The 26,536-nt window shown below is 44.3% G+C and overlaps 1 protein-coding gene across 4 annotated transcripts in view; it reads left to right on the forward strand.

Annotated features, from left to right (window-relative positions):
* The window catches only part of RAF1 (Raf-1 proto-oncogene, serine/threonine kinase), a 355,710-nt gene that overhangs the window by 311,510 nt on the left and 17,664 nt on the right, over positions 1 to 26,536 (forward strand). For 2 of the 4 annotated variants that reach the window (XM_085624852.1, XM_085624855.1), the window contains 3 exons: positions 15,600 to 15,718; positions 23,038 to 23,169; positions 25,466 to 25,504. In XM_085624852.1, coding sequence (XP_085480978.1) covers positions 15,600 to 15,718; positions 23,038 to 23,169; positions 25,466 to 25,504 — 290 coding nt within the window. The remainder of the gene's footprint in view (positions 1 to 15,599; positions 15,719 to 23,037; positions 23,170 to 25,465; positions 25,505 to 26,536) is intronic. The other 2 variants (XM_085624854.1, XM_085624856.1) reach the window with 1 other exon arrangement.

Here is a 26,536-nt window from a genome sequence, read left to right on the forward strand (position 1 = left end):
ACCCTTCCCGGGTGTCGGAGCGACAAGGACCCAAATGGAAGCCTATTCAGAGGCTCTCCACTCTTTCTTTGGGTCACCCCCTCTCCCTGGTGCGCCTTCGGGTCCCACAGAGGAGGAAGGCACTCATGTCGGGTCTTTGCCGGCAGATTCGTCCTCAGCGCCGGCTGCGTGCATCGACTCCGGTTCTGGAGTCGATACGATGTCGACTGGACACGGGCCCAGAGGGCCCTCCCAGTCGTCCGTCCAGTCACCGCATAGCCCTGCACGGCTTCCTGCGCTGACGGATGCGGCACAGAGTTCGGCGCCCTGTCGACCTCTTTCCTCCCCGCAGGTAGAGGTTGTGTTGCCGTCGGACCGTGCCCAGGCCGAGTCCCCTCTGGAGGTTCGCGACGTCGATACAACGCCATCTCGGCGTCAGTCGATGCCAGTGCCGGCGCCTACGGCTCCTTTGTTACAGGAGGTTGAAGTCCCTCTGGACTCCCCATGCCTGAGGTCGTTTAGGTGCCCCTTGGTGCAGGTACCTAGCATTCCGTGGCCTTCGGTTCAACCTCAGGCTCCTCCACTTTTACTCTCTAGTGGACGAGTTAGTCTCCAACCGTCTCCTACCAACATTTTGTTGTCGCCCCCCAGAATGGCGACTGAGGCTAATGCGGCTTTTGTGAGGGCTAATCGCAGGGCTGGAGATATTCTTCGCTTTCAGCCCCCTGTGGTTTCCCTGCCCTCTGATTCTTTACTGGGTCTCCTCCACATGGAGCCTGTTGAGGTGGAGCCTTTGCTGCCCCTTGCTGAGTCTATGTTTGACATACTGCTTGGTACCTTGGCACGGCCCTCCTCTGGTGACCCTGTTGATCGGGCCATTGCTCGCGGGCATCGTCCAGCCCCGGACGATCCTCTCTGCCTGTCCCTTCACCCTAGAGCTCAGGGTCTGGTTGTACAGGCGGCTTTTGACTTGCATCCTTCTTCCACTCTACCGTTGTTACCTCCCACTAGGGAGTCTCGGTGGCTGCAGACATTTTTGCCTCTTCCAGTACGGGCATCCGTGACTTAAACACGTCTTGCGTGTTCGCATGTGCTTCCTTTGCCCTTTGGGACTTAGTTGAGCTACTTCTTCCTTCTCTCCCAGAAGGGCCCCGGACTGACTTACATTGCCTTCTTCTCGATGGCAGGGGAATGGCACAATTTTCCCTTCAATCAGCCCTTGACGCAACTGACTCTGAGGGAAGGGCACTGGCCCGGTCGGTTGCTTTGCACCGCCATGCATGGCAGCGCGACAGTCGTTTCCCAGATAATGTTTGGGACGCTCTTCGGGATCTGCCATTCAATGGCATGGACGTTTTTGACTGCCACGCTGATTCAGTGGTCTCCTGCCTCATGTCTGGTCTCCCGTGACTTTCTGGCCCTTGCGACCTAGTTCCCTGCCTTGTGGTATCTTTTTCTTGTGCATAGGCGACGTTGCCTTGTTTATATTGAGCCCTGGGTTCATAACGTAGTACCCAGATAGTCTAGGCGGTTGTTCCGCCCTTTTTGACTTTGTTCAGTACAGCCGGTCGGCTGGTTCTGCCTTCTTTTCAGTCCTCTGATGGCGACCTTATCCCAAGAGGAGCCCCCTTGCAGGGCTTAAGACTTACCCTATGTGGCTATTATGTAGCTGCCTTTCTGCAGGGAAGTCTTCGTACGCTCCTGTGGAGTCTTTCTCACAGAGATTCTTCTGCGGCTTAGTGTATGCGACTTACAGGTTTGCGTTGCTATATTGTTCTTTCCGGTAGGGTTGGGGTCTACGGTTTTCTGCATTACTTCCTAGCGTCGGTATCTGTTCTCCACCATGAGGTCTCTGCCTCACCTGCCATTCCCAGGGGTGTAATTCAGCATCGCTGTGCTCTTCCTTGTTCTGTTCCGCTCCGGCAGTTCCTCAATGACTGCCGTTGTGCTATCATCTAGCGCCAAGGCAAAGCAGCTGTGCAACATGCTTCTCAGTGTTTGCGTATACTGTGGGCGTCTCGTCGTATGTTCGCTGTCATGGGGCGCCTCCGTTCTTCTTCGCTTCTGCGGTGACTGGTCTACCCTCCATTCTTTGGGATGGGTAATGCTTCTGTATGACTTTGTCTATAGACGGTGGCGTCTTCGCCATGTACGTCTGTGCTGTATCCTTTGTGCCCTCTTTCCTAGGCACTACCCATTCAGGAGTTTTTTGCCCTACTTCTCTGCTGTTTTCCCGCACAGGTATTTCCATGCTTCTGCTTTGGGTTCCTTCTGTCATGCTCTCAGGGCGTAGTGTTCTCTACATGGATGATCGCTTTTGGGGTGCGTGCTTAGGCCAATGCGTTGGTCCTGCCTGTTTCCACTTTCATGACCTGCTCCGTCTAATTATCTATGCTGCGGGGAACATTGGTTCGTCCCAGACGGGTAGCTACTGTTGCATGCGGATCTGGACATTGTCTTGTCCAACTATACTTCGACATTTATTGTTGGTATTTATGGCGCTTGTTTTATGCACACAACCCCTTTCAATGTATGTCTGTTCTCTGCTCTTCCCGCAGCAGGGTCGCGCAGGCATCGCTCCTTGATGCGGTGTCTGTGGTCTTCGCACCGGTCTGCTCTTGGGACAAGCTCTTCTGTGTGTATCAGGCTTGCCGAATGGCACATTTTGTCAGTTGCCTACCTGGTGACGCGTCCTTCCCATCTGGGCTGCTCACGCTACCCTACAGGGGGATTTCCCTATCCTGGGTGTGGTTCTGCCGTCCGCACTGTATGCTTATGAGTATCCCTGTTTTCCACATGAATGCCAGTCTTACTGTGGTTCTGTTCTGGGTGCTTCTGTTTGTTATCATCTGCCCTCTCACATGTCTTGTGAAGGAGCGACTGCGTACTGGAGTGTCTTGTGTTTCTGGTAATGTCGGCACTCTCTGGCCATGGGTTGGCATCCTACCAATGCTGCCCCACGTATCTTACCTGGTGCAGGTTCCACAGTCTTTTTTCGACTGTGGTGCATACTCTTCCAGTATGCGTTAACTTTGTCAGACTGTTTTGTCCTCTCTCTGGATCTTGCTTCCTGTCGGCACATTGGATCCTGCGGATCCATCGGACCCTCTTACTTTCGCACCGGCATTTCTGGCTCTGTGCCTTCTTTCTCTCCACTCAGTATGCACACAAGGGTTTTCGAGCTGTTCTTGATGGCTTGTGGTGCCTTTGCCTCCCATTGTTTTCCGCTATTTTCAGAGCTTCGTGGTCTAGTGTTGGCTGCGCTGGCATTGCTGTCCCCACTGTGTTTCGTCACCTTGTTGACGGCTAAGTTCTTTCTGGAACTTGGTGGGGTTCAGTCGAAGACCCGCCTCCTCTACGGGTATGGCTTTGGTATCTATTCTAAGTTAAGGAATCTGCGGCTAGATGTCTCTAGCAGATGGACAAGTTACTTACCTTCAGTAACGATGTATCTGGTAGAGACACAGTCTAGCCACAGATTCCTTAACGCCCGCCCATCCTCCCCGTTCTGCGAGGAGCTTTTCAGGTTGGGTTTCGCACATTCGCCTCCCTCCGGGTGGCTTTGTCTTCCTGCGGGGTGACATTTTTCACTTCACACCTAGATGGGATGCTTCATTCTGTTTTGCTTGCTCTGCTCCACCCATTCTTGTGATTGGGTGGTATGCTCATGTGTCCTTTTACATCCCTGCGCCCTGGGTCGTCCAGTGTGATGTCTGCTCATGTTTCCCCCCCTTACCCTTCTCAATTGGCCTTTGGGTCTCTTACCTCCCCTCCATTGGTTTGAAGTCGATTGGCTCTGCCTCAGTCTATAAGTCTCTTATAGACTGAGACGTCCCTTTCTGGTACTGACTTGTGGTGGATTGTCAGTGCTCCTGTGTTCCGGACTTGTTGCCCTTCACGGTTATATATTATGGTTGCAGACTTTCTGTCGTCTTTCATGTTGTTTTTTCACATCTTTTTCTGCCTCCGGGGAGGGTTTAGCCTCCGCTTTTGCAGGTTTGCTTCTCAGAATGGTGCTCTCCTCTTACCCTTCACTATTTTTCAGTATACAGTGCCTAGCACTGTACTTTATGGTGCTGTTTTTTCACCCTTCTCTTGCTTTTCTTTTTCGCACAATGTTCCCATACTCTCACAGTTTTTGCTGATGGCTCCGTGTTGTGACGCGGCACAGTTTCTCCATCGAAAACTGACGTCAGCGCGCCGGGAGGTGCATATATGGCTCCGCTGACGTCACATCTTTGGACGACGTCAGGGTGGAGCCGTGTGGTGCCGTCCCCGGTGCGCAGAGGTGCTGCTGCGGAATGTTTTCTGGATCCAGTCTGACGCCTGGGGATATTCTAAGTTAAGGAATCTGCGGCTAGACTGTGTCTCTACCAGATAAATCGTTACCGAAGGTAAGTAACTCGTCCAACAGTTCTTTACCTCTGTTCATTCTCCACCTAGCGCTTGCCATTTTAAAATATGCCATAAAGAGTGATGCTTAACACTTTGTGACAAGGAGGATAGTGTTCTTGTGCACCAGGCCTCAACAATATGAAGAAAATGATTTGTTTGCATGCAGCTGCTACTGAAAGACGGAAGGGAATGGAGCTGGCCTGACATAGTGACCAAAATCTAAAACAAAACCACAACTCCCACCGAACAAAAATCAAATGGATGCTAAAATAAAAAAAGCTGATCCATTTACCTTTTCAAAGCCTATCTTTGTTTTTGTTAGATCTCGAAATTGATAATGTATTGAGTAAAACAAAAGATGTGCAATGGTCTCCTACATCTTATGTGGATGTCAGCATTAAAATATTTTAAGAAGAAACCTTCTCTAGATTCCATTTGTAAACTCTTGTAATGCTTTCTGCACAGTACAATGCAAGAATGTGGCTAATAATTTTAAGGAACACATTTAAGGCAGACATGCTCTCTTGACGGTAATGATCTGAAACATTTGAAGGTTCTGTAGTATTGGGAGTTTTGTGTTTGAGTAACACTAGAATAGTTCCTAGAAACCCTTTGAAATATGTAGTAAATGCCTAGTTTGTGTAGATCACCTTTTTGAATCATCAAAGCTTGCCTAATATTGGTAATAAGTACTTAATAAAATTCCACTTGGGATCAAAACTGGTTCAGAGGGATCTTTTGAGAACTTAAGCGCACAGGCTAGGTTAAACAGTAGTTAACATTGAATAAATGTAATGCTAAAAGAGTATTTAATTTACAAATTAATGTTGAAGATAAGTAATTACATAATTAACGTCTTAATTTTCTAATCAGTAAAAGTAATTGATATTAAATTAAAGGTTTTTAATTTAATGTTATGGTAAATGTTCAAGATAATAAAAAAAATATATTGCATATATACACGTTTAAACATATTAAAAAATATATAAGGTATAATGTACTTTTTAATTTAAACACAAAAGTATATACGTTTTTATGTACAGGCAGCGTGTGCATTAATTATGTGTATGTGTGTATGTATATATAGGAGGGGGGTGTCCCCCCCCACCCCAGTATAAGAGAATACAAATATTAAAAAGAGAAAAGGGTGGTGGAGGGTTACTCCCCAAAACAACAGACACGCATACATAAACATAAAATAAGTGTACATTTATATTTTAAGGAAAAAAGTATTACATAACTTGATTAATACAATATTTTAAAAAACAATTTAGTTAAAAATTAGTTTAAAATAATTTTAAAACAAGCATATATCAATAAATAAATTCTTGCCTTCAATAATGCAAAGTAAAACCACTTCTAATGTAAAATCACTGACGATGTAAGGACTTCCAATGTAATAGTATGTAAAGTAATGACTGATATTCATTAAGTTATATTGTCTAGTGTTCATAGAAACTTTTTCATAGTTTTTCATGAAAGGCAACAGTTTGTTGGCTGACTTGGAGATAGTGAGAACATGGATGTCACAACACCCAGCTAAAGATGCCATGGCAATGTACAATAGATCTGAATATTGTCTGATAGTCACAGCTGGTTCTAAATGTGCATTCAAATAAAGTACGTTTCTCAAAAGAAAACCTTTTCAAAGAAGATTTTTTTTTTTTGGATACATTTTTATTCATTTTACAAAAGGAATGCACCAGCCAATCCGCACCGTATTGCAATAATCGAGGATTACAATCACAATTTCTCGATACCCAACGTACAGACATTAATAAGGCAAAAATGAGATGGAAACAGTCAAACCCCTCACAGTTAAATCCCCCCCCAACCATTTCCCCAGATTCTGCTGTATTTCTTGGGGCAACCACGTGCTGCATACATAACTTTCTCCTGTGTGGCGCACCAGTCCACCCAATTCCGCCAACGCCCCACACTTGGGGGTTCAGGGCATTTCCAGGAGGCCGCAATGTCTCTTTTAGCTACCACCATAGCTGTAGTAAAGAACAGTTTTTCGTTGTGTGACCCGTCCAGCCCATCAGTGAGGCCCAGGATTGTGTGCTTAGGGTCTTGTGGAACCCCCCACCCTAGAACCTCAGAGAGTTCTTCTTCGATGCCCGTCCAAAATCCCGCCATGAGTGGACAGGCCCAAACCATGTGGAGGAAGTCAGCGGGGTCATATCCACACCTGGTACAGGCTGAGGACGGAGTAAGCCCTGCGCGATGAAGGCGTACAGGGGTGAGATATGCGGCATGCAGATAATAGAGCTGCACCAAGCGCAGCCTAGCTGAGGGGGTGACCGTTCTAGGGGCCATAAGGGCATCACTCCAGTCTTCTTCCTCCAAGGGGCCCACCCAGTCTTCCCATTGCGTCCGCAGTCGGTCCAAGGAAGTCGGGGTATTGTTAATCAGTGTACGGTAAATGCGGGAAATGCCACCTTTCCCCAGGTCCCCAGGCATAATCTGGGCTTCAGGCGGGCTATGATCTGGCAACCGCGTGCCTGTTGTGAGGTGTGAGCGTAGGGCGTGTCGTAGCTGGAGGTAGCGAAAGAATTGCAAGTGGTGGAGTGAGTACCTGGTTTGGAGATCTTCGAAGGAGCACATATGATCCCCCACCCAAACGTCCCAAAGCTGCTTGATGCCTATGAGGTCCCATGCTTCGAAGCCCCGAAGCCCGGTCACTTCCCTGAGCCAGGTCCCGTGCCACAAGGGTGTATATTGGGTCAGTGTGTGTGTCCAGTTGGTGTGTCGCATTGCTGCCCGCCAGGCCAGCAACACCGAGCGCGTCACCTCCGGAAGATTATTTATTTTATGTACCACAGAGTGAAGTATCATGACAAAACCGTAGTTTATGTTATGTTATGTTAACTGCTGCTTCTTTAGCGCATAATCACCATCAGGTCTCTTAGCGCTTTGAGAGAGGGGTCCAATACCCAATACAGTCCCCAGGAACATGCGTAATAGATGATTAGATGGAGTCTAACGCCTCCCTGAACAGGATCGTTTTAAGGCGTTTCTTGAAAGGGAGGAGAGCGCATTCCTTACGGAGGCCATCGGGTAGTTTATTCCAGAGTTGCTTGAGCAGGACAGAGAGGGCTCTGCCTCCCTTGGATATTGTATTAAACCGGGAAACTGCCCGCAGGCAGCTCTTGGCAGACCGGAGTTTATGGCCTGGCACATAGTTTTGAAGACGCTCTTTGATGTAGGTCAGGGCATGGACGTAGATTGCTTTGTGGGCAATACAAAGGCCCTTGAATTTGACCCTCTGCTTGATGGGGAGCCAGTGAAGCTTGTGCAAGAGAGGGGTCGCATGTGCCCTTCTGGGGAGCCTGAAGATCAGCCTAGCTGCATCATTCATGGTCACCTGTAATTTGTTGGTTAGTTTTTCCGGTAGGCCGATATATAGGGCGTTCCCGTAATCTAACCTGGACAGGATGGTGGCTGATGCTATCATCTGTAGAGCTGCCGTCGAAAGAAGGGGAAAACGGTAGCAAAGGGGATGATGGACGGAACGTTTGAGCAAATCAAACACTCACCCCCAGTCAACCGATCTGGGTTTAATCCATCATCACTCTTTAGCTCACTCCACCACCCCAGTTCGGACATGGCCATATGCAAATCAGTCTGACCCTGTGCGTCATGGGAACAGTCCAGCCCGAACTGCCAAGCCATGTCTTCCCTGGACCGGAAACAAGCATCCTGGGACCGGTTTCGGGTTCATAGCCCTCATCAGCCAGGTTATCTTGAATCCAGTGGCAAAGTGAGCAGGGGGCCCACGTCTGGGCATACCCTGCCAACTTAGGGCGAACAAAGCGATACCAAAGAGGATGATGGACGGAACGTTTGAGCAAATCATACACTCACCCCCAGTCAACTGATCTGGGTTTAATCCATCATCATTCTTTAGCTCACTCCACCACCCCAGTTTGGACATGGCCATATGCAAATCAGTCTGACCCTGTGCCTCATGAGAACAGTCCAGCCCGAACTGCCAAGTATCTGCAGGCCAGTGCATGTACCAGTCACGGACACAACTTGGTTGGACATAGAGAGGTCTGCATCTATCTTGATGCCTAAGCTTTTTACGGTTGTGACTGGCGTAGGGGTTGTGCCAAGCTCTTGGGGCCAGAAACAGTCACTCCAGGGGTTTGTCTACCAGGGGATGACTAGGACCTCAGTTTTGTCTGGGTTGACCTTCAGAGAGTTGGTTGTCATCCAGTTCACGGTGTATCTAAGAATATTTTGAACCAATTATGGTTGTATGATGGGAGTTGTCGACCTGGAGGATGACGTGCGTGTCGTCCGCTTAGTTAAAAACTTGGCAGACCATGCGCGCCAAGGCAGCTATTAGCGGCTGGAGGTAAATGTTGAAGAAGAGCGGGGACAGTGCTGAGCCCTGAGGGACGCCACACATGTCAGACACCTGCTTCCCAAGCTGAACCCTCTGCGACCGCCCGGAAAGAAAGGATTCAAGCCACTGGTAGGCCACCCCGCAGATGCCCAGCTCGGAAATGCGGGCTAGAAGCTGTGCATGATTTACTGTGTCGAATGCTGCCGACAGGTCTAACAGCACCAGGGCGCACGGTTTCTTATTGTCGGCCGTGACTCTGAGCTCGTCAAGTACCGATAGCAATACCAGCTGTGTGCTGTGGTGGGGCCTGAAGCCCGTCTGCCGCCCATGGAGTAGTTGGTTTACCTCCAGGAAGGCCACGAGTGTTTTTAGGGTGTGCTGCTCTAAGACTTTCGCAAGGAAGGGGAGCTTGGAAATTGGTCTGTAGTTTTTAAGAGCGGTAACATCAGCCCCAGGTTTTTTCAACAGGGGGGTGACCCTGGCTTCCTTCAGGCCGGAGGGAAGGTTGCCTGTCTCTAGGGAGTGATTAAGTAGGGCGAAGATCTGTCTTTCAAGACCTGGGAGGGCCATGCGAAAAACCCTTGGAGGACAGGGGTCTGCTGGTGAGCCTGAATTGATATGGCTCATCAGGGCTGACAAGGAGTCTGGGTCTAAATTGGGGAAAGAGGGGAGCTGGTTAGTCGTCGTAAGGGGCGTGGGGTGCTGGTCTAGGGGGGCCTGCTGAGTCGGGGTGCTCTCTATCGCAGCTAGGATGTCCGCGACCTTGTGCAGAAAATAGGTCTGGAAGGTGTTGCAGTCTACTGCCCGATTCCGATTTCGGCCAGAAGGGCTCCAAACGATGGTCGGAGCCCTTCCGACCAAATTGAAACGTGTCAGCCGGATTCCTTTCTGACCGAGCCATTCCGATGGGCTCGGTCGGAAAGGAATCCGACTCGGATTTCCCGATGGCTGACTACAGGCTCGGAGAGCCCGTCCGCCGTCCGGAAATCCCTCAGTACTCCTCTTTACGACCGAGGGAGTACAATGGCAGTTTTTCACTGCCTTTTCATGCCAGTCTTTCCGGCACGAAAAGGCAGTCGGAAGCTCTCTTTGGGGGCCCCCAGTAGGGCCCCCCCATGGGTGCGTGGCTGCCGAATGGTGGCCTGGGGGCACCTATGGTGCCCCTCTGTTGATCCCTGCACCCAGTGGCAGGCACCTTGGGGTTCCGGCCACAGGGTGCAGGGATGAACTGCACCCCTGCTTTTCACAATGCAAGCATGCATTCTGCTCGGAATGCATGCTTGCATTGTGAAGTATACGAGTGCGACCGAACCCTGTTCGTCGCATCGTACTTGCAGGGCCGTAACCGACGACAGCAGGTCCGTCGGTTACGGCTCCTGACCGATGTCGGACCGACCTGAGTCCATCCGACGTCGGAATTGGCCCCTGAATGTTAAAACACGCAAACCTTAAAATGTAGAGTTCAATAAAATGCCAGAGTTGCAATGTAATTTTAAGGCAGCCAGGACACCACCTCGCTCTCAGTGAAGAATATGGGTTATTCCTTAATGCGTCTAGTCCTACCAGTAAGATTTACAATTGTACCCAATTTAAACTAAATCAGTTTTTATCCATCCCATCATCACACTGGTAGTTTGCTGCATACTGATTATTTCTCGGTCGCTCCCACTAGGGTGCCACAACCAAGACTTAATATTTAAAAGTGATCTGCGGGTGAATCAAATTTCATCCTTTAGCAGTCAAGAACCCTGACTCCTCAGCGTTTGCAATTTAAGGGCCACACTCTCTGTAGTTCCCCCTATCCAGTCCTTCAGGTATGCTACCCGTAAGCTGGGGACGCTGTAACGACATGCTTTTTCAAGTGAAATACTTATGGCTTTGCCATATCATCTTTTTGCAGTGCACGGGCCCATTGTCATGATGTCAACACTTTTAGGATGTGAAAGGCTTGTCCGCTGTTATTTCGCATCTCACCTCCTCCTGGCATGCAGATATTTATTTCAAGGCTCTATGTCTTATGCATAAAGACCACTTTCAGCATGGTCGATTTTTTTCAAGCTCATTTCTTCATTCTACAGAAAGTAATTGTGCCTTGCCAGTTCAGGCTTCCAAGCTCTTGAATGACCTCCTAAAGAAACTTTTAGATATTGGGGACTATTTATGTTTATTGATGAGAAAAGAAGTGCATAAATACCTGTGATCTAAGCTTCTGCCATAATTGTACCCTGTCTTTCTAATTGAAAAATGAAGACATTCACACCACAGCACTGTATGCTTTGCAAGGTACTGTACCTAAGCTAACACAGCAAAGTTAGGAGAGTCTGCTGGCTGACATACACAAGCAGACCCAGTTACTTGGCTTTTCAGAAACCTGTCAACATCTTTGACTAGGTTTGAATCTCAGTATCTCTGTATCTTAGTTTAAAGGGAATTTTACTAGTCTAAGGCACAGAGCCTCAGTGTACAAATGGGTATAAAGGCAGTACTTCTGATTGGCTGTGGCATCTGTTTTAGAATCCGGAGACCATTACTTTTTTTCACTGTAATGTTTGTTTAATCATAACCCACTTACTTATTTCTGCCATTGGAAGAGTGCCTTGCTCTTTTTGTTCCTAGTCGACTGTTGCTTTTCTAACATCTTGTATCTTTAGGACCATATGCACATTTTTCTAGAGGCCCCAGTGCAGATGGTGCACAGCCTAGATCCATTTGGGCGTCTCTGCTGGCGTTGTTGCCCACTGTAATACCATAACTCTTCTATTTCCACAAGATCAATTAATTACACCGCAGTACAAACTAATTAAATCTCAGTCATCATACTAGTAATGTAATGTGAAGTGTAATAAATTGATCACAGATGACCAATACAAAAATGCTTTACTTGTATTTTATACAGTTCGTACATATATTGGCAAAAATATATAGGAATGACCTGTCACCAAGAACCATCCCAAAGGTTTAATAAATCGATCATAAATTAAAGCCAATGCCTCTGTTGCATAGCAAGGTTCTACTAAAGTAGAAACTGACACAAATGTAGTTCCGCTTTTGTGGGCAACAAAAATGGACAGTTAAAAACATCAAATCAATGCATGTTTCGGTGGAATAACAATCCACCTTCAACAGGGCTACTCAATGACTGTTGATCAACTAAGAATTCTAGAGTCTAATCAGAAATGATTAAATGTACCGTAGATGTCTCCTAATAGTGATGTAAGCAACACATTAGGGCAGAAGCAAACTGTAGGCAGAAGGTATATCCATACTGCATTCAGTAGACCTTTGTCGAGCAATCTGTGGCTAATGTGGCAAACTCTTGGCAACTTGATAAACTGGGACTGTCAAAGGAAAACCCTAAGGTTATCATGCCTTTGGATAAGTAATAAAGATATATTTTTTGAATTGTTAAAACATTTTGACTCGTCAATAGTGAGTTTATAATTTGTGTGGCCTTAAAGAAGCAACATGTAAATGTAATAAGTCGCAAAATATGTGTTGGCCGATGTTGGATATTTTTAGTCTGATGACTGATGTTGGATGCTTTTGCCTTAAAATGTAAATCTACAATTAATAAACTAACTCTTTTTATTCAGGCAACATTCTATGAAAATTGAATTTCTTCCTTGAACATATTCAACTTATGGCCTCAAACCTCTTGGCTTATTTTAAATTTGCATTTATATAGCGCTTACTACGCCTGACAAGGCGTACCTAGTGTTGACAGTGTGGCACTATACTGAGGGCTCAATCAATCTACAAGAGCTTTTTCTTCCCCCAAACATTTGCTTCAGACTATTTAAGGTACTTTTCCCCTAATCTGCCAGGAAAGCTAATTTGTACTTGATTTTGTACTTGATTTAGTGATGTACATGGAAAGTTTATTTGTAATAACGATATCGCATCATGAACATGTTTACAGTTCGAATTTAGGTTAACTAAACTGTATTTGTATAAAGAACTGTGAAGTGTTTGGTTTCTTTTGTTGTTTTCCAGGTGCATCTGTGACACATGTTTTCAGAAATAATGTAGTCAGATAATGTTGTCAGTCTAGTTGTCAGGGTAATTTGTCTTAGAAAGATTGAGCAACTATGGAACCCGCTATGGTTTGTGGAGAGCTCCCACGCCAGTTATGAATAAGCTATGCTTCAATTAGGTTGGAAATCAGGCCTGACATGACCCATTTGGATCTTGGAGTGAAGTAAAACCACCAGACAATTACTTTGTAGCTTTGTAAGTTCAAACCGTATGTGAGTTTAGCATAAACATTTTCTACAGAGCAGCAACATTTTTGCTGAGCAAGGGAAATCGTTCTATACCCCCTGGTTTATTTTAGAGTCTATTTTGCATTTTTACATGTAATTGTCTAATTTGTGTCTCAAATGCATTTATATTTGTTTTACATGCTTGAGGCAGATGATGTGGTAGAAGCTAGTGCCTACCTCCTTGTTCACTTTGCTAGAGTTGATAAACAATACATAACACTTCTTTCTGGATCATTGAAGATATTTCTATTCTTTTTAGTTCCTCTTGGTCATGTCAAACCATTTCTGTGGAGTTGCAACCTCGAAGACTATCTTTTTTGTATCATTGCCTCTCTGACAATGACTGAAAACATTCCGCCATTGTGTTTTCTACACTAATTTCAGTTTAAACTGTGTAACGCCTTACACTAACCACTCTAATTTACGTTTTTTCGAATTCAAACCCAAAAAAGTTACAGTTCTGCAGCTAGCTGTGTGCTCAGTCTGAATATTATATCCACCGTTTTTTAACTGTGTTCAAAAACACAATCATCTAAACTCCAACCTTTTCAGTACATTTAAAGTAGGCCTGTGCGAACTTTTCATGATGCCTGCATAATTTACTTAATTTCTGGAATTTCATGTTATGCTAATTTCCTGAAATTACTCCATTACATCACTTTGTGTAATTATGGGCCATTCATTGTAACAATTTACTGACAAGCACACAATTGGCAGTAAAAATGTACCGCAAACGCATGGGAACAACAGAACTTGAGCGTCTGTTGTTCATGGTACTTTTGTTGAACTGCATCCTTGTGCCAAAAATGGACAAATTTCGCTGTTAATTGTAGTGCAAAATGACAGATTTACATTTCACATAATTGAGCGTCATTTTTCAGAAGTTTTACCTAAATACATAAAAACAAATGATGTGAACTTCAGACACTCCCTAATTCAAAGACCATTTGCGGTCCATTTGGGAGGAGATCTGGTCCGGTGGGTAGAGCTAACACCTTCGACACCTGGGGATCTAGATTCCAATCCTGGCATCTGTGCTTTTTTATTTGTTAAACATGTTTTTATTTGCATTTGGATAATTCGTCATGTAGCTACAAATAAAGAGCAGGAATTCCCGCTTCATATATCACAATGTTTCACGTCACCGCATTGGCACCGTAGGAGCAGCCAAGCCACATATATATATAGAACACATAATAGTACCTTAGTACAACATAAACAGTGGAGCACTGGTGGCGACTGATTTCCTTTACTATGGTCATTATCGAAGTACAAACATATGAATGAATTCCATTTTGCTCCATTACAATGTGATTATTCGGGAGTCCTGGCTATAGGTACCTATATGGCAAACATAGTAATCCAGACAATGCAAAGAGGAAAACAACCCCATGCCTATAGTCATATCGAAACGAAAAACAACTGGTGCCTCAAAGAAAATTCGAAGTCACCCGGCTGGCACAAGGAGGGGAAAGTATGAAGGAGATCACGACAGGAGGCCCAGCATAATCACTTTAATGTTCCATCGGGGGGAAGAAGAGGAGGGGGCAGGGGAGTGCACAGCAGGGGGTAAATATATCATCCAAGTAGCTCAACAAGATCACCCATCACTTCACTTCCTGGCATCTGTGCTTGACTCAACATTGTGTGGTTCTGTGCAAATCACTGAATCTCCCTGTGCCAAAAACATTTGAAATGTAACATAGATGTTAAATGTATTTGTGTAATCCCCACTTGAGGTACACAATCTTGTAGATCGTCTCCCAAACCCACCACCCAACTAATGTACAGCGCTCCATTGCTTCTTAACTAGGTCTGTGCTATATTTATACCAATAAAGTGCAATTTAAATTTAAGAGGATGCTGGTGGAATTTGCTCTTCTGCTTCAAATTTTGCTACAGTTACCACCAAACAAGCCTTTTAAATCGTTCGTAACACCAGTCCCAGCAGAAGCCTCCTAACTTTGCATCCAGTTGAAGGATTGTGGAATGAAGCTCCTTCAACTACTAACATCGGAAACGGGGTGCAGGAGATGCTTAGGGCAAGGGATTTATTTACCCACTATTGCTTGGAAAAAAAGTGATAATAATGCTGATGCACCTTTTAAGCCTCTACTTCACTAGTTTCTGAATCCTCGTTCGAGGTATTCTATATTGTAGTTTATAACATGAAGCCAGTCAAGATGCACATTGCATACAAATTGATGTCAGGAATATGAATGTCAATGGACAGGGTAACCATAAGGTCAAACTTACCATCTATTGTTAGCAGTTTCCTCTTGCAATTCTGTGTATCTTTGATTATTGGAGCCAAATTTCGTAACTTTTGGAGCGGCTGATCTCCATGAGGAGTAACAAAGAGAAAAGACTACCATACCTCAAAATAAGATTACTGGGCCTCCAAATAAGCCCTTTTAAATTTCATGCAAGATAGCCTCTCACCAGGAAAGGGATTCAACATGGTAGTACATGATCCGCTTTACTCTAAAGTTAGAGGAAAGTGTATTTTCTTCTCTGAAATGTGATTTTTGTTTCATAAAAAATGCTGTCAATGCTGATTAAAAAATAGCTTGAATGCTTTCCTAGAACTTTCCTTAAAAGGCATTTAGATATATTCCTTCATGAAGGCCTCACTGTAAAAATAGGAGATTTTGGTTTAGCAACGGTAAAATCTAGATGGAGTGGATCACAGCAAGTAGAGCAGCCTACAGGATCAATTCTGTGGATGGTAAGAGTGCATGCTTAAAACCTATTTGAAATGAGTTATTATCTTTGCTGAAACAAAGCTTCCTTCTTTAATCAAAATGTTTGTTGTGTTTACATGTCCTTTAAAGTTTTGAAAGCTACTTAATGGCAATTCTGGCACAACATCAACAGTAAAACCTCTTATTGAAATGTGCAGTAGTCGGGGATTCTATTTTCATGTGTTATAGAACCTCCATAGTTTTCCATCTTTTGAACAAATTATTTTAATTGTTTGTTTATTAATTGTGGATATGTTAACATATTGTGTGTATGTTCACATCACTGTTCCATCCTTGTAACTGCTTATTAAGAAGCACTTGGTTAGTTGCGGCCAAGGCACCCAAGAAGCATTGTGTATCTACTTTGGTGGGACATTCTACAAGTCCTGCTGTTGAAGTTCAGCTCACTCTTTCTAATCTTTGTCTGTATCAAATTTTGTCATAGCACTTATTTGATGCATTGCATTTAAGTGTTTAAAGCAGTATTCTATAAACTTTTTAATGCTGCCCCCCCCCCCGCCCCCTGGGGGAAAAAAGCATCACCGGGCCCTCCCCCCCCCAACATTTTTCACAATTATTCTATTAAATTGCCACTGTTTAAATATATACATATTTAAACATTGCAGTTAAGTTCTGTTACCGTTTTAAAATTGCACTCAAATACACAATTGCCAAAAATACTATTCTGGTCAGGCAGGCCTTACTAACTGTAGAAGTATCCACAGTGTGATTATTAGAAATAGGGGTGGCGGTTTTGAAGAATATTTGTAGTCCCTTCTCTTTTAACACCTTCTCCCAGCCTGGATATAAATGAGAAAAGATGCTAATGAAGGCCCATCACAAAGGGGCATTTTTTCCTGCTGAAAACGAAGCACTGTTATCAGCATAATGCTTCTTTTGGCCAGGGCATGGTGTCAACCTGGGATCACTTGAGGCCCCCAAGGTAGGCTGCACCCAGTTTGAAGACCCCTGGTTTAAAGGCATCACCATTGTTGGTCAGCAGAATATTAAGAAGTAGAAAAGGCTATATTTCAGCCCCTGCTGTCACAGGTTTCTGTGGCTACTGAACAGACTTTAACTTTTCGTTTACTACTTCATTTATTTCTCCTTGTTGCACCCTTACTTGCCAAATTGCCTTCTCCTGGTTTGGGGTAAATTAGCTGCTGGTAGACTGCCAGATTTCGAAGTCCATTTGTGTGTAGAAGGTGAGAATAATGTGGCTAGTGGGTCTGTGATATGGTTCAGTGGTCCTATACCCAATATTTCCTAGTTCCAAAGGAGGTCAGCTGTCTTTGTCTGATTCTGGACCTTTAACATCTTTCTCTGTAAAGAGAAGTTCAAGGTGCTGTCTCTTGCACAGGTTCTGCTAGTGCTCGATCTCGTAGACTGGATGGTGGCACTCGACTAACATGTATGTCCATATACTGATTCTGAAGTCTCTCAGGAAGTACCTGTGATTTATAATGGGCTTGATTCAATACCAACTTGCAGTCCTTCCTTTTGGGCAGACATCAGCACTGCAAGTCTTCACAAAGGTAGGGGCGGTTATAGTAAACCGTCTCAGAATGTTAGGGATTTCAGGTTTGCCCTTCCTGGATTATTTGCTTTTAAAGGCCATGTCTCTGGAGACGGTGCAGTAACATCTGCAGTTGATGGCTTTCCTGCTTCGCGACTTGGGTTTCTCTATCAATGTGACCAAATCTTACCTGGAGCCTTCTTAACACTTCCTGTTCATAGGGGCAGTAATGGAAACCACCTTGGGCCAAGCTTTTCCACCAGACGAGAGTGCAAAACATTCATGCACGGCTCCCTCAAATTCTAGGTAGGAACCAGATTCTAGTGTGTCCTTCACTTGCTAGGCCTGCTTGCTTCTTGAATTCTCCTGATAACACATGCCCACTGGCACATGAGTGCTCCTCAAAGGTGCCTTCACAGGCAGTGGTTCCAGCTAGTGGGCGACCTTGTGGACTTGTGGTTTCTGGGGACACTGCAGAATAGCTCGCGTGCCGAAGTGCGGAGGAGAACCTTACCAGAAGGATGTCCTTTCATCTCCCTCCAGCTGGGACCATGGTTGTGACAGATGCCTCCACTCCGGAGTGAGGCACTCGTCTGAAGGAACTGGAGATCAGTGGTCTTTGTTCTCCAGCAGAGCAGGCTTCCCATAAATCTGTAGGAACTGCGGGTGATTCGCCTAGCACTCACGACCATTCTCCGTGCCCTTGCAATCGGTCTGACCAGTAGGTTTCCTCTCATTCCTTTTGAAGGGGAAAGGTTGGATTTAAATGTGGCCCTTGCTTTTTTGATTTGGCCCTAGTTTGATTCTCTTTACAGTTCAATATGACTCTTAACTATCAAAAGGTTGTTCTTGTTGCTGTCACTTCTGCTAGGCATGTCAGTGAGTTGCAAGTGCTGAGCTTCAGTCTCCCTTCACCACTTTCGACTCTGATAACATTGCTCAGAACCAGAGCTGCTTTCCTTCTGAAGGGGGTGATTCCCTATATGGGTCAATTAGTTATGCTACCTTCTTTCTGTCCGCCCTCACCCTACCAAGCAAGAGGGGAGGTTGCACAGGCTGGATCCAAGAAGAGTGGTAAGTTTTTATATTGACTGCACAAAGGACTTCCGCGAGCATGACCAGCTTTTCGCGCAGGTTGTGCATTAAAATCGGTTATGGCCTGGCCCCTAAAGATAAACTGGTGGGAATTAGGGCATACTCAACAAGAGCCAAATCCGCAGCATCTGCATTGGCTATGGTAGTACTTGTGACCTATGCCGAGTATAGTTTCCTGGAATTGGGGGTGAGGATTAATGGGCATTTTGCCTGATCCTTACTACAGGAGTAAATGGTATTACCCTTGACCCCTGTAGGTTATTAGTGATTAGGAATCTATTCTAGAGGTGAGGAATCTGCAGGTAGAAGTATCCATCAAAAGGAAAATGACTTGCCTTTGGTAACAATATTCCTGTTGCATACACTATGTACCTTCAGATTCCTTACCGATTTCTTCCACCTCACTGCTGATGGATGGGTGTGATCACAAATGTTTTGTTGTTGCACAAACATATCTTACCTATTTTTAATCTCATCTTTCTGCCCCTGTAGTGTGGAAAAAACGGACAAGAAACCAGCACAATGGTGGGGATGCTCTATGGGGTTGGCAACATCACAGGGATGTCACTTTTGGTGCCAGGGAAGAGCTGCGGAGAAAATGTTTCCAGATCTGTCTGGGTTTCTGGGGGAGTATTTAAGAAATGAGGAATCTGCAGGCAGAGTATACACCAGAAGGATAATGTTACTTACCCTGTAAGCATCTGTTTGTGGCATGTGGTAGTGTGGATTCACATGCTCTGCATACTCTACTATCCAGTGTTGGGTCCAGAGATCTGCAAGTTGTTTTTCTTCGAAGAAGCCCTTCGAGTCACAAGACTGAGTGACTCCTCCTCTCAGTGATGTTGCGCATGAGAATAGACCCCTTTGTTAGATTGTACAGCACAGTTCCACATGGTCTGAGACAGGTGTGATAGTTGAGAAGACCTTGCCTCCCTCCTTGTGGATAATACAAGGCTGTCATATTGTCCATCTAGACCAGGACAACCTTGTGAGATAGGTGAGGAAGGAAATCCTTTAGTGCTAGGAAGATCGCCTCAAGCACCAAGTAGCTGATGTGTAGAGATTGATGTTTGGCATCCACAGACCTTGTACTGTGAGGTCTTGTAGATGGTCCCCCAACCCGTCTCCAATGCATCTGTGGTAAGAGTGAGGTGAGGAACAGCATCCAGAAAAGACAGCCCCTCTTATTGGTGTTCCACCAATGCAGGGAACGGTGAATGCAGCAGTCTATCAACACTAGATCTTCGAGGTGACCATGTGATTAAGACCACTGGCAAGCTAGACATTGCGGTAGGGGACGCATTTGTAAACTGGTGTGGGGAACTATGGTAACGCAAGAGGATGTTGGATGGTGTGGTAATGAGCTCAAGAGAATAGCCATGTTGGATAATGGCTAGTACCCATCGGCCTGTGGCAGTGGACTCCTAGACTGGCTGAAAAAAGTGTGGCCCAGAAGCATGGGCAAATACTGGGTGTCCCTGTGTGCGGAAGAGAGGGTGTCAAACAAAAAGTCCTGTTCTAAGGACTATTTGTGCAGCTCAACGCTATGGAAAGTTGCTGCCCTAGCAATAACTTTCTGAAAAGTGGCATCATTTGGAGGGGAGGGATGCGCAGATATAGATCTGGATCATTGTGGGTAATAGGATCAGTGTCATATGCATCCCATGGGCCAGGATCCCCCAGTGGACCTTGTAACCCTCCATCGTCTGTATCTGGTGACCCTGGAGGTGAGTATCAAGTGGGTAAGGTGGTGGCGATGTAGGAGGGGATGAAGGTGGTGGTGATGGTGGTGGGAGGAGGAGGATGAGGAGGTGGAGGTGGTGTTGGTGGTGGTGGTGGTGGTGGTGGTGGTGGTGGTGGTGGTGGTGGTGGAGGAGGAGGAGGAGGCTGGTATGTAGGACTGCTGGCCTGATCTTTCATCTTCCTTTTTTTGAGGAATAGGGCTATCTAGTGCCTCTTAGAAAGACATTTTTCTCTTTGGTGGTGGAGAAATAAGTTTCTTCTTGTATTTTAATTTTCCTTTGGCGGATGTCCATTTTTTCGAGAATTGGCTTGAGTGGAGACATGGAAGTCAATGAGTGTTTATAGAGGCTTTCAGGTCCGTAATTTTCGTTACCTAGGCTTAAGGTGTGGAAATGTGTTTTTTGCTCTGCATCGTGGTCGGTTGCTGGGTCGAGCCCGAAGGTCGCTCTCGGTCTGAAGAGGTCGATGCTGAAGGCTTTGTCTTGGTATCAATTTACGTGCTGAACTTTATGGCGGGCGTCCAAAACTATTTTTCGCATCCGACCAAGGTCAGTAGTTAGTGGTGGTCCGGCAACCTCTGTGCAAATGTTTTGAGACCTGCTTGGGCATTGGAGCAGGGACTGGGGCAAAAGTACCCATGCAGTGGCCAGATGGAAGGCTGTGCATTTCCATATCCTCCTCCACGTTGGAGCTGGAGGTTTCATCAGGAGAGAAAATCCCCTCTTCATCCTGGGCATGCTCCTTGCTGAAAATGTCAGAAGTGTCATCTCCACTTCTGCGAGACATCTCCAACCGACAGGCCATTCAATCCTGTGGAGTTTTCTTGGACCAAAATGGCTTATTCATGTCACATTTGGCTTCGTGATTGGCGAAAGGCACAAGCTGCACATGAGGTGTTGATTGGTATGCGGTTATTTCGCGTGGCGATGTGGGAAAAATCTGAAGGGTGTTCCTTCCATCAGAAAGGCATCTTCAAAGGAAGCGATTGTAGGCTGGAGTAGGCCCAAGACGGGCGGCGCCCCGAAGAGCTGTCATTCGAAGGCTGAACTGACGAAATTCGGGAGTAGCGCACAAGTGAAAAAGTGCGATCGAAAAACAATACTGTCAAAGACAGTAAACAACCGAAGAATCGTACTGAACAGAGTCGAAACATGGAGCAGAGGTACAAATGCCCGAACCCGATGGCTGAGAGAAAAAAATCTGACAAAGGAGTCAATGCCCATTGTCACAGAGAGGAAGAGTCACTCGTTCTCGTGACTCGAAAGACTTCTTCAAAGAAAAACAACTTACTCAACTCCTGACCCAGCTCTAGATGGCAGAAGTATGCAGAGCATGTGTATCTACAGCCACACATGCCAATGAACATAATGTTACAGAACGTAAGTAACATTTTGTTTTGCACCAGAAGACAGTGTGAAGAAGGTAAATGTTTAGAAGTGGATTGACATTTAGGGAAGCCCAACATCACTCTTGCAGCGTTCTTTTGAATAGTTTGTAGATATAAAATTCTGGTAACACATCTACAGAAATGAATTAGAAGACTTAAAAAACCCTAACAGTGTATTTCATCGTGAATGATGAGTGACCAGTTTCAACTATAGCAATAGGGAAAACCCGTTGATGGGCATGAATCTGCTACTCCTCAAAGATTATGTGAATACATTTAGATGGTAAAATAATATCAAACAATAAATGTTTCCTTTTTCACCATACTACGGTACTTTTAAAAAAAGGATCAGTTGACTAATTCGTGTCTCCAGTTTGACTTAAGTGAATATAGAACATGTGTTTCCTTTTCTTGTGTGTGCTGGACTTACTTTTGATATATATATATTTAATTCCCTCTGGGTGACCTTTTCAATTTATTCTAACAGTCTGTTTGCATTACTTCAAGTATGCTTTGCTCAAATATTTGCTTTATGAGTTTGGCGGGGGAGCCACTGCAGTTTTGGGGCCTAATGATCACTAATGTGTATTTGCAGTGTGTGCTGGGTTTTCTCTGCACTTTTCATATTGAATTAAGCTACAGCTTGCAAAGACGTTTTAAGAATTGTATGAAATAGTGCGTGCCAGAGAGATGAAACATATTCAACTATGGTGACATGGTTTTAAATAGCCTCTTCCAAGCGGTACAGCGATTTCTGACTTCAGTGACTCAGATATGGGCTATCTATCAGGGATTAGAATATATAGCCTTTCTAGACATTCAAGTGTATAGTTTATTGCTAACAGTAAGCGGGAAGTTCCTCAATTATATACTTACTAGTCTTTATTATGGTTACTATGAGACAATTCGTTATCATTTTCGTAAAAGATGTTCCCACCTTTTTCAGTAATGAAGTTCAGTTGTTCTGCAATGGACTCTCATGAGCACCAGACCAAAGAATTGGAAGTTTTCTGATTGATAAGCTAAGTGTAATGTGGATTATTGAGTTTGATGAGTTTCTAAAGTGGCTGTGAGACGGCCCATGATGACCCCCACCCCTAAAAATCCCTTTATGGTCAAGAATGAAGTCCTGTTCTACTCTCACCAGTGTTCACTTGTTCCAGTTGAATGTTCTGAAATACGTTTTGTGAGTGAAATGGTAAGTACCGTGTAGTTTTATTTGTCAGATACACTCTTTCTGTGAAGTGGCTTTGAGGTGACTTGTTGGTGCTGAATAGCTGCACAGAGGCAAGAGTTATGTTTACATCACTTCTGAGAAATGTTACCTTGCATTGCTGAACAAATACGCCTGTCGGGTATCTTGAGAATCTCTTTAACTATTTCCTTCTGTCCGTGAATATGTAAGTATATATGTTTAGCTTGGCAAATTTACATCTATATTGATAGATACCTTTTTTGTTTCTGTCAGGAACAATGACTGTTAAATAAGTTAAATGTTACTCCTGCCTCATTTGATGACATAATATATAGTTCGTTTTACCACTTTTCCTACTTCACATTAGGCACCAGAGGTGATCCGAATGCAGGACAACAACCCATTCAGCTTTCAGTCGGACGTCTACTCCTATGGGATTGTGTTATTTGAGCTGATGACTGGAGAGTTACCATACTCACACATCCGAAACAGAGATCAGGTGAGTTATACTATGAGAGATTACATTGTCAATTTTTAAATAAGGTTTGGCTTTTACTCACATAATCTCAATGCATACTGTTTTCTTCCATTATGTACTTTCAACAATACCAGTAGTAGTATTCTTGTCTGTACCATTTAGACCTGAGCCCTTAATTCATGCTTCAAGAATTTCCTATGACAATGGAATTCATGGGTTCCTAATTGGTGGCTCTGGCAGTGTTAATCATAGTTCCTATTCTGGCATCCGGCTGAATAGTGAAGAATTGTTAACTAATCTGAAAGTTCAGAATCTTTTTTTTTTCTCTCATTTCTTGTGCATACGCCTGTTCGACTCCGTTTTGCAACCAATAATTGATATATATCAAAACAATACAATTTCAGGATATATCAGTATCAGAACCCGTTTTCTGGATATATCAATATCAGAACCCCTGAACTTGGGGTACTGTGTGACCAGCCGAGGGTAGTCTTCTTTTCAGTATTTATTAACATCCAGAACCGTGGACATGGAAAACCCTGCAAGGTGTCATTCAGTAATGTCCTCTTCAGTAGAAAGGTTGTCATTCATTTAAGAGTCCCTTTTCACTGATGATGCATATGTTTGTGTCTACTCTTTATATGTAACGGGAATGATATAAGACACTATTGATCTTAAATCCAGTGTTTCACACTACACATTTAATGCAAAACAAATTCTCATGGGAAATGTATTATTTATGAATAAGAGGCTTCTATGTCTAAGTAGCAGAAAACAAATCATGGTAATTCATACTGGAGACAAATTAATATGAGGGCATTGGTGAAGATGACGCTGTGATCCATACAATATGACCATCTTCAACTACTTATTAGAACCTGCATCAACCCCTGACAGTTTCAAACATCTATTGCCACTGCTATTTCACAGCTCATTTCCATGTTATGTGCGGCTACAAGGATCTTTGAATTCTATGTAGCATACCGTCTGAGAAGATACTTTTTAGAGAATATTTTTCTCCATGATTTCTAAGTGTGTTTGCGTCCCCATCATGGGACTGAGTCTGTCATTGTAGCCCTCCTGGTGGACCTGTATACTCAAACGAAAGGAAAAACTTTGGATCTTACTCATGTCACAGGATCTGGCAGACTTACCCTAATGAAAGTGGTGTTCTCACCTATATCAACACTATTCCGAATTATTCAGCAGGGTGCCTGAAGTTTGGTTCTGTCCTTCCTTTGCTTGCTGAAGGAAAGTTGCACTAGCGACATATTCAACTAAGAGTCATCTTCCAAGCCATGTGCATGTTGCATTGATTCATCTATAGAACTGCTCCCAAGTTCATTAGCTGGAAGTTAGAAGCTTACTATCCTTCGGTCTGTTGATCAAGGACAGTTTCAGGTTCCCCTGCTTCCTCACTTCCCATAGAGTGGTGTGGCTTTATTGATTCTTGTCCTTGGACAATGGAATGAGCGTCTTCCATAGACGACAACAACTGATTTGCTACAAGTATAGGAAAAAGCTCAAAAGGTGGTTGTAGCTTTTTTTTGTTGTTTCCTCATGATTGTGTGTAAAGATGTTTGCATTGGTATGTTGTAAGTTAAAACTATTTTTGCATATTTCTTTGAAACAATTCTTTAAAGATGTATTAATTTTATATTGTATCAGTGTTCATTAGTGTGACTATCTTCATTTCAGTATATACGGATATCTATAAGTGTACTTAAATCTTCGCACGGCATGCTCAAGGTGCTAACACTGTAATTTGTCTTTTAACTTCCACTCTGTAGTGTGTCAGAGGCGGGGTTAACTTGTTTTCTAGAAGGTACTGATTACAAATCCCCAGAAGCGATAGGGGCCATTTATCGCTCATGAAAACATTCGGAATTTATCATGCACGATAAATTGCACCTAATCCAGGTTTAGTGTTTCCCAAGCCAAAATCTGTATGTCACAGGAAACACCATACTTTCCTCACTCTTCTCAAAGGTTTGACTTGCTGAAATGTAATGAAGGGTGCAAGTTTTATCATACCTGATCTTTTCGGGGAGTGGTAAACTGCCCACTGTACAGAATGCTGACTGCTGGGCACACAGCGGGTTTGTAAAGGGGATCGCAAAACTCTAGCACACTCCTAGTCTAAACCTAAATATACATTTTGTGTCTCCACCAGTCTGAATCCCATGCTGTGAGTGCATCAGGGAAGCTTTGATATGTTATATGCACAGGACTGCGCAACTTTCAGTGTGTACATGTGTAATACAGTTCCTGTTGGTGGTCATCCTTTCACTCAACCCTTAATTCCTTTTTTCTGCAGCGTTGGTTGGCCTCATCACCTACTTGCTCTGAGTCGCAGGTATTCCCTCTTTCCATTGTCTTCACCATATTCAGTTATCATGCCTTTTTTGGTTGGCTCCCTTCCACCCTTGGCTTCGGGATTCTATCTTATAAGTTTCCGTTTATATTTTAGCACGTTTTACCTCCTTGAAGTACAGTTGTCATCTCTTTGTTTTTCCTTTCTTGAGCACGTGGTTTTTAGTTTATGAACGCATGGTTTATGAAATTTGTAGCCCACAGTCATACCTACTGGTATTGCAAACACAGGTTCTAACAAGTCCCTAACTGTAGATGTTAATCAATAAAAGATGATGTTGTTGCAGAAGGTAAAATCTCAAGGACAGAAACTTACTTTGTGTTCTTTGGTCTATCCTGCACAGGTTGGTAAAGTTCCTCCTTTTTTTTCAGGCCCGGGGAATCTTTTTAAATAGAAACTTCAATGTGGGGATGCACATTGTTTATGTTTCCATGTAATAGTAAAAGTTTAGCTTTCCATGTAAGATGTTCTGTGCTTTAGATGGCCTTCCATACTCCATGTAGGAGATGCAAATAACAAGCTGCATCCCCATAAGGAAGCATCTTACCGTGCAGCACACCATGAAGCAAAAAGTGATCAGTGATTCTCTTCTCGTCCAGTGTTCACCCTCTGGTCCAAAATTATTGATCATGAAATGGATACGTTTTACATTACTGTGCCTTTCTGCAATGTGTTTGCATAGCAAGGAACCATGAACAGTCTGCAAACGTGTGTATTAACACCAGCTGTGTTTTGTAAGACTGATAGTAGAGATTCCAACAGTACTAGTCAGTTAATTTCTGAACCGCAAAGAAAGCACATCCAACACACTTGTGTTCTAAGAAGACAATGTCCCTCTGCCAATGCATAATGATGAGTGTGATGTACCTTCCAAAAGTGTGGTATAATCATCTTGCTTTTTCTTTGGTCAATACCGGCTTTCCCCAAAACGTTTTTTATTATCCTTATTGCATATTGCTTTTTCACTCTTGGGGTCCTCATGGTCTTTGGGTTTCTCTTGACGTTGACCACTTC

The sequence above is a fragment of the Triturus cristatus genome, chromosome 9 (assembly GCF_964204655.1).
Source record: "Triturus cristatus chromosome 9, aTriCri1.1, whole genome shotgun sequence".
Lineage (NCBI taxonomy): Eukaryota > Metazoa > Chordata > Amphibia > Caudata > Salamandridae > Triturus > Triturus cristatus.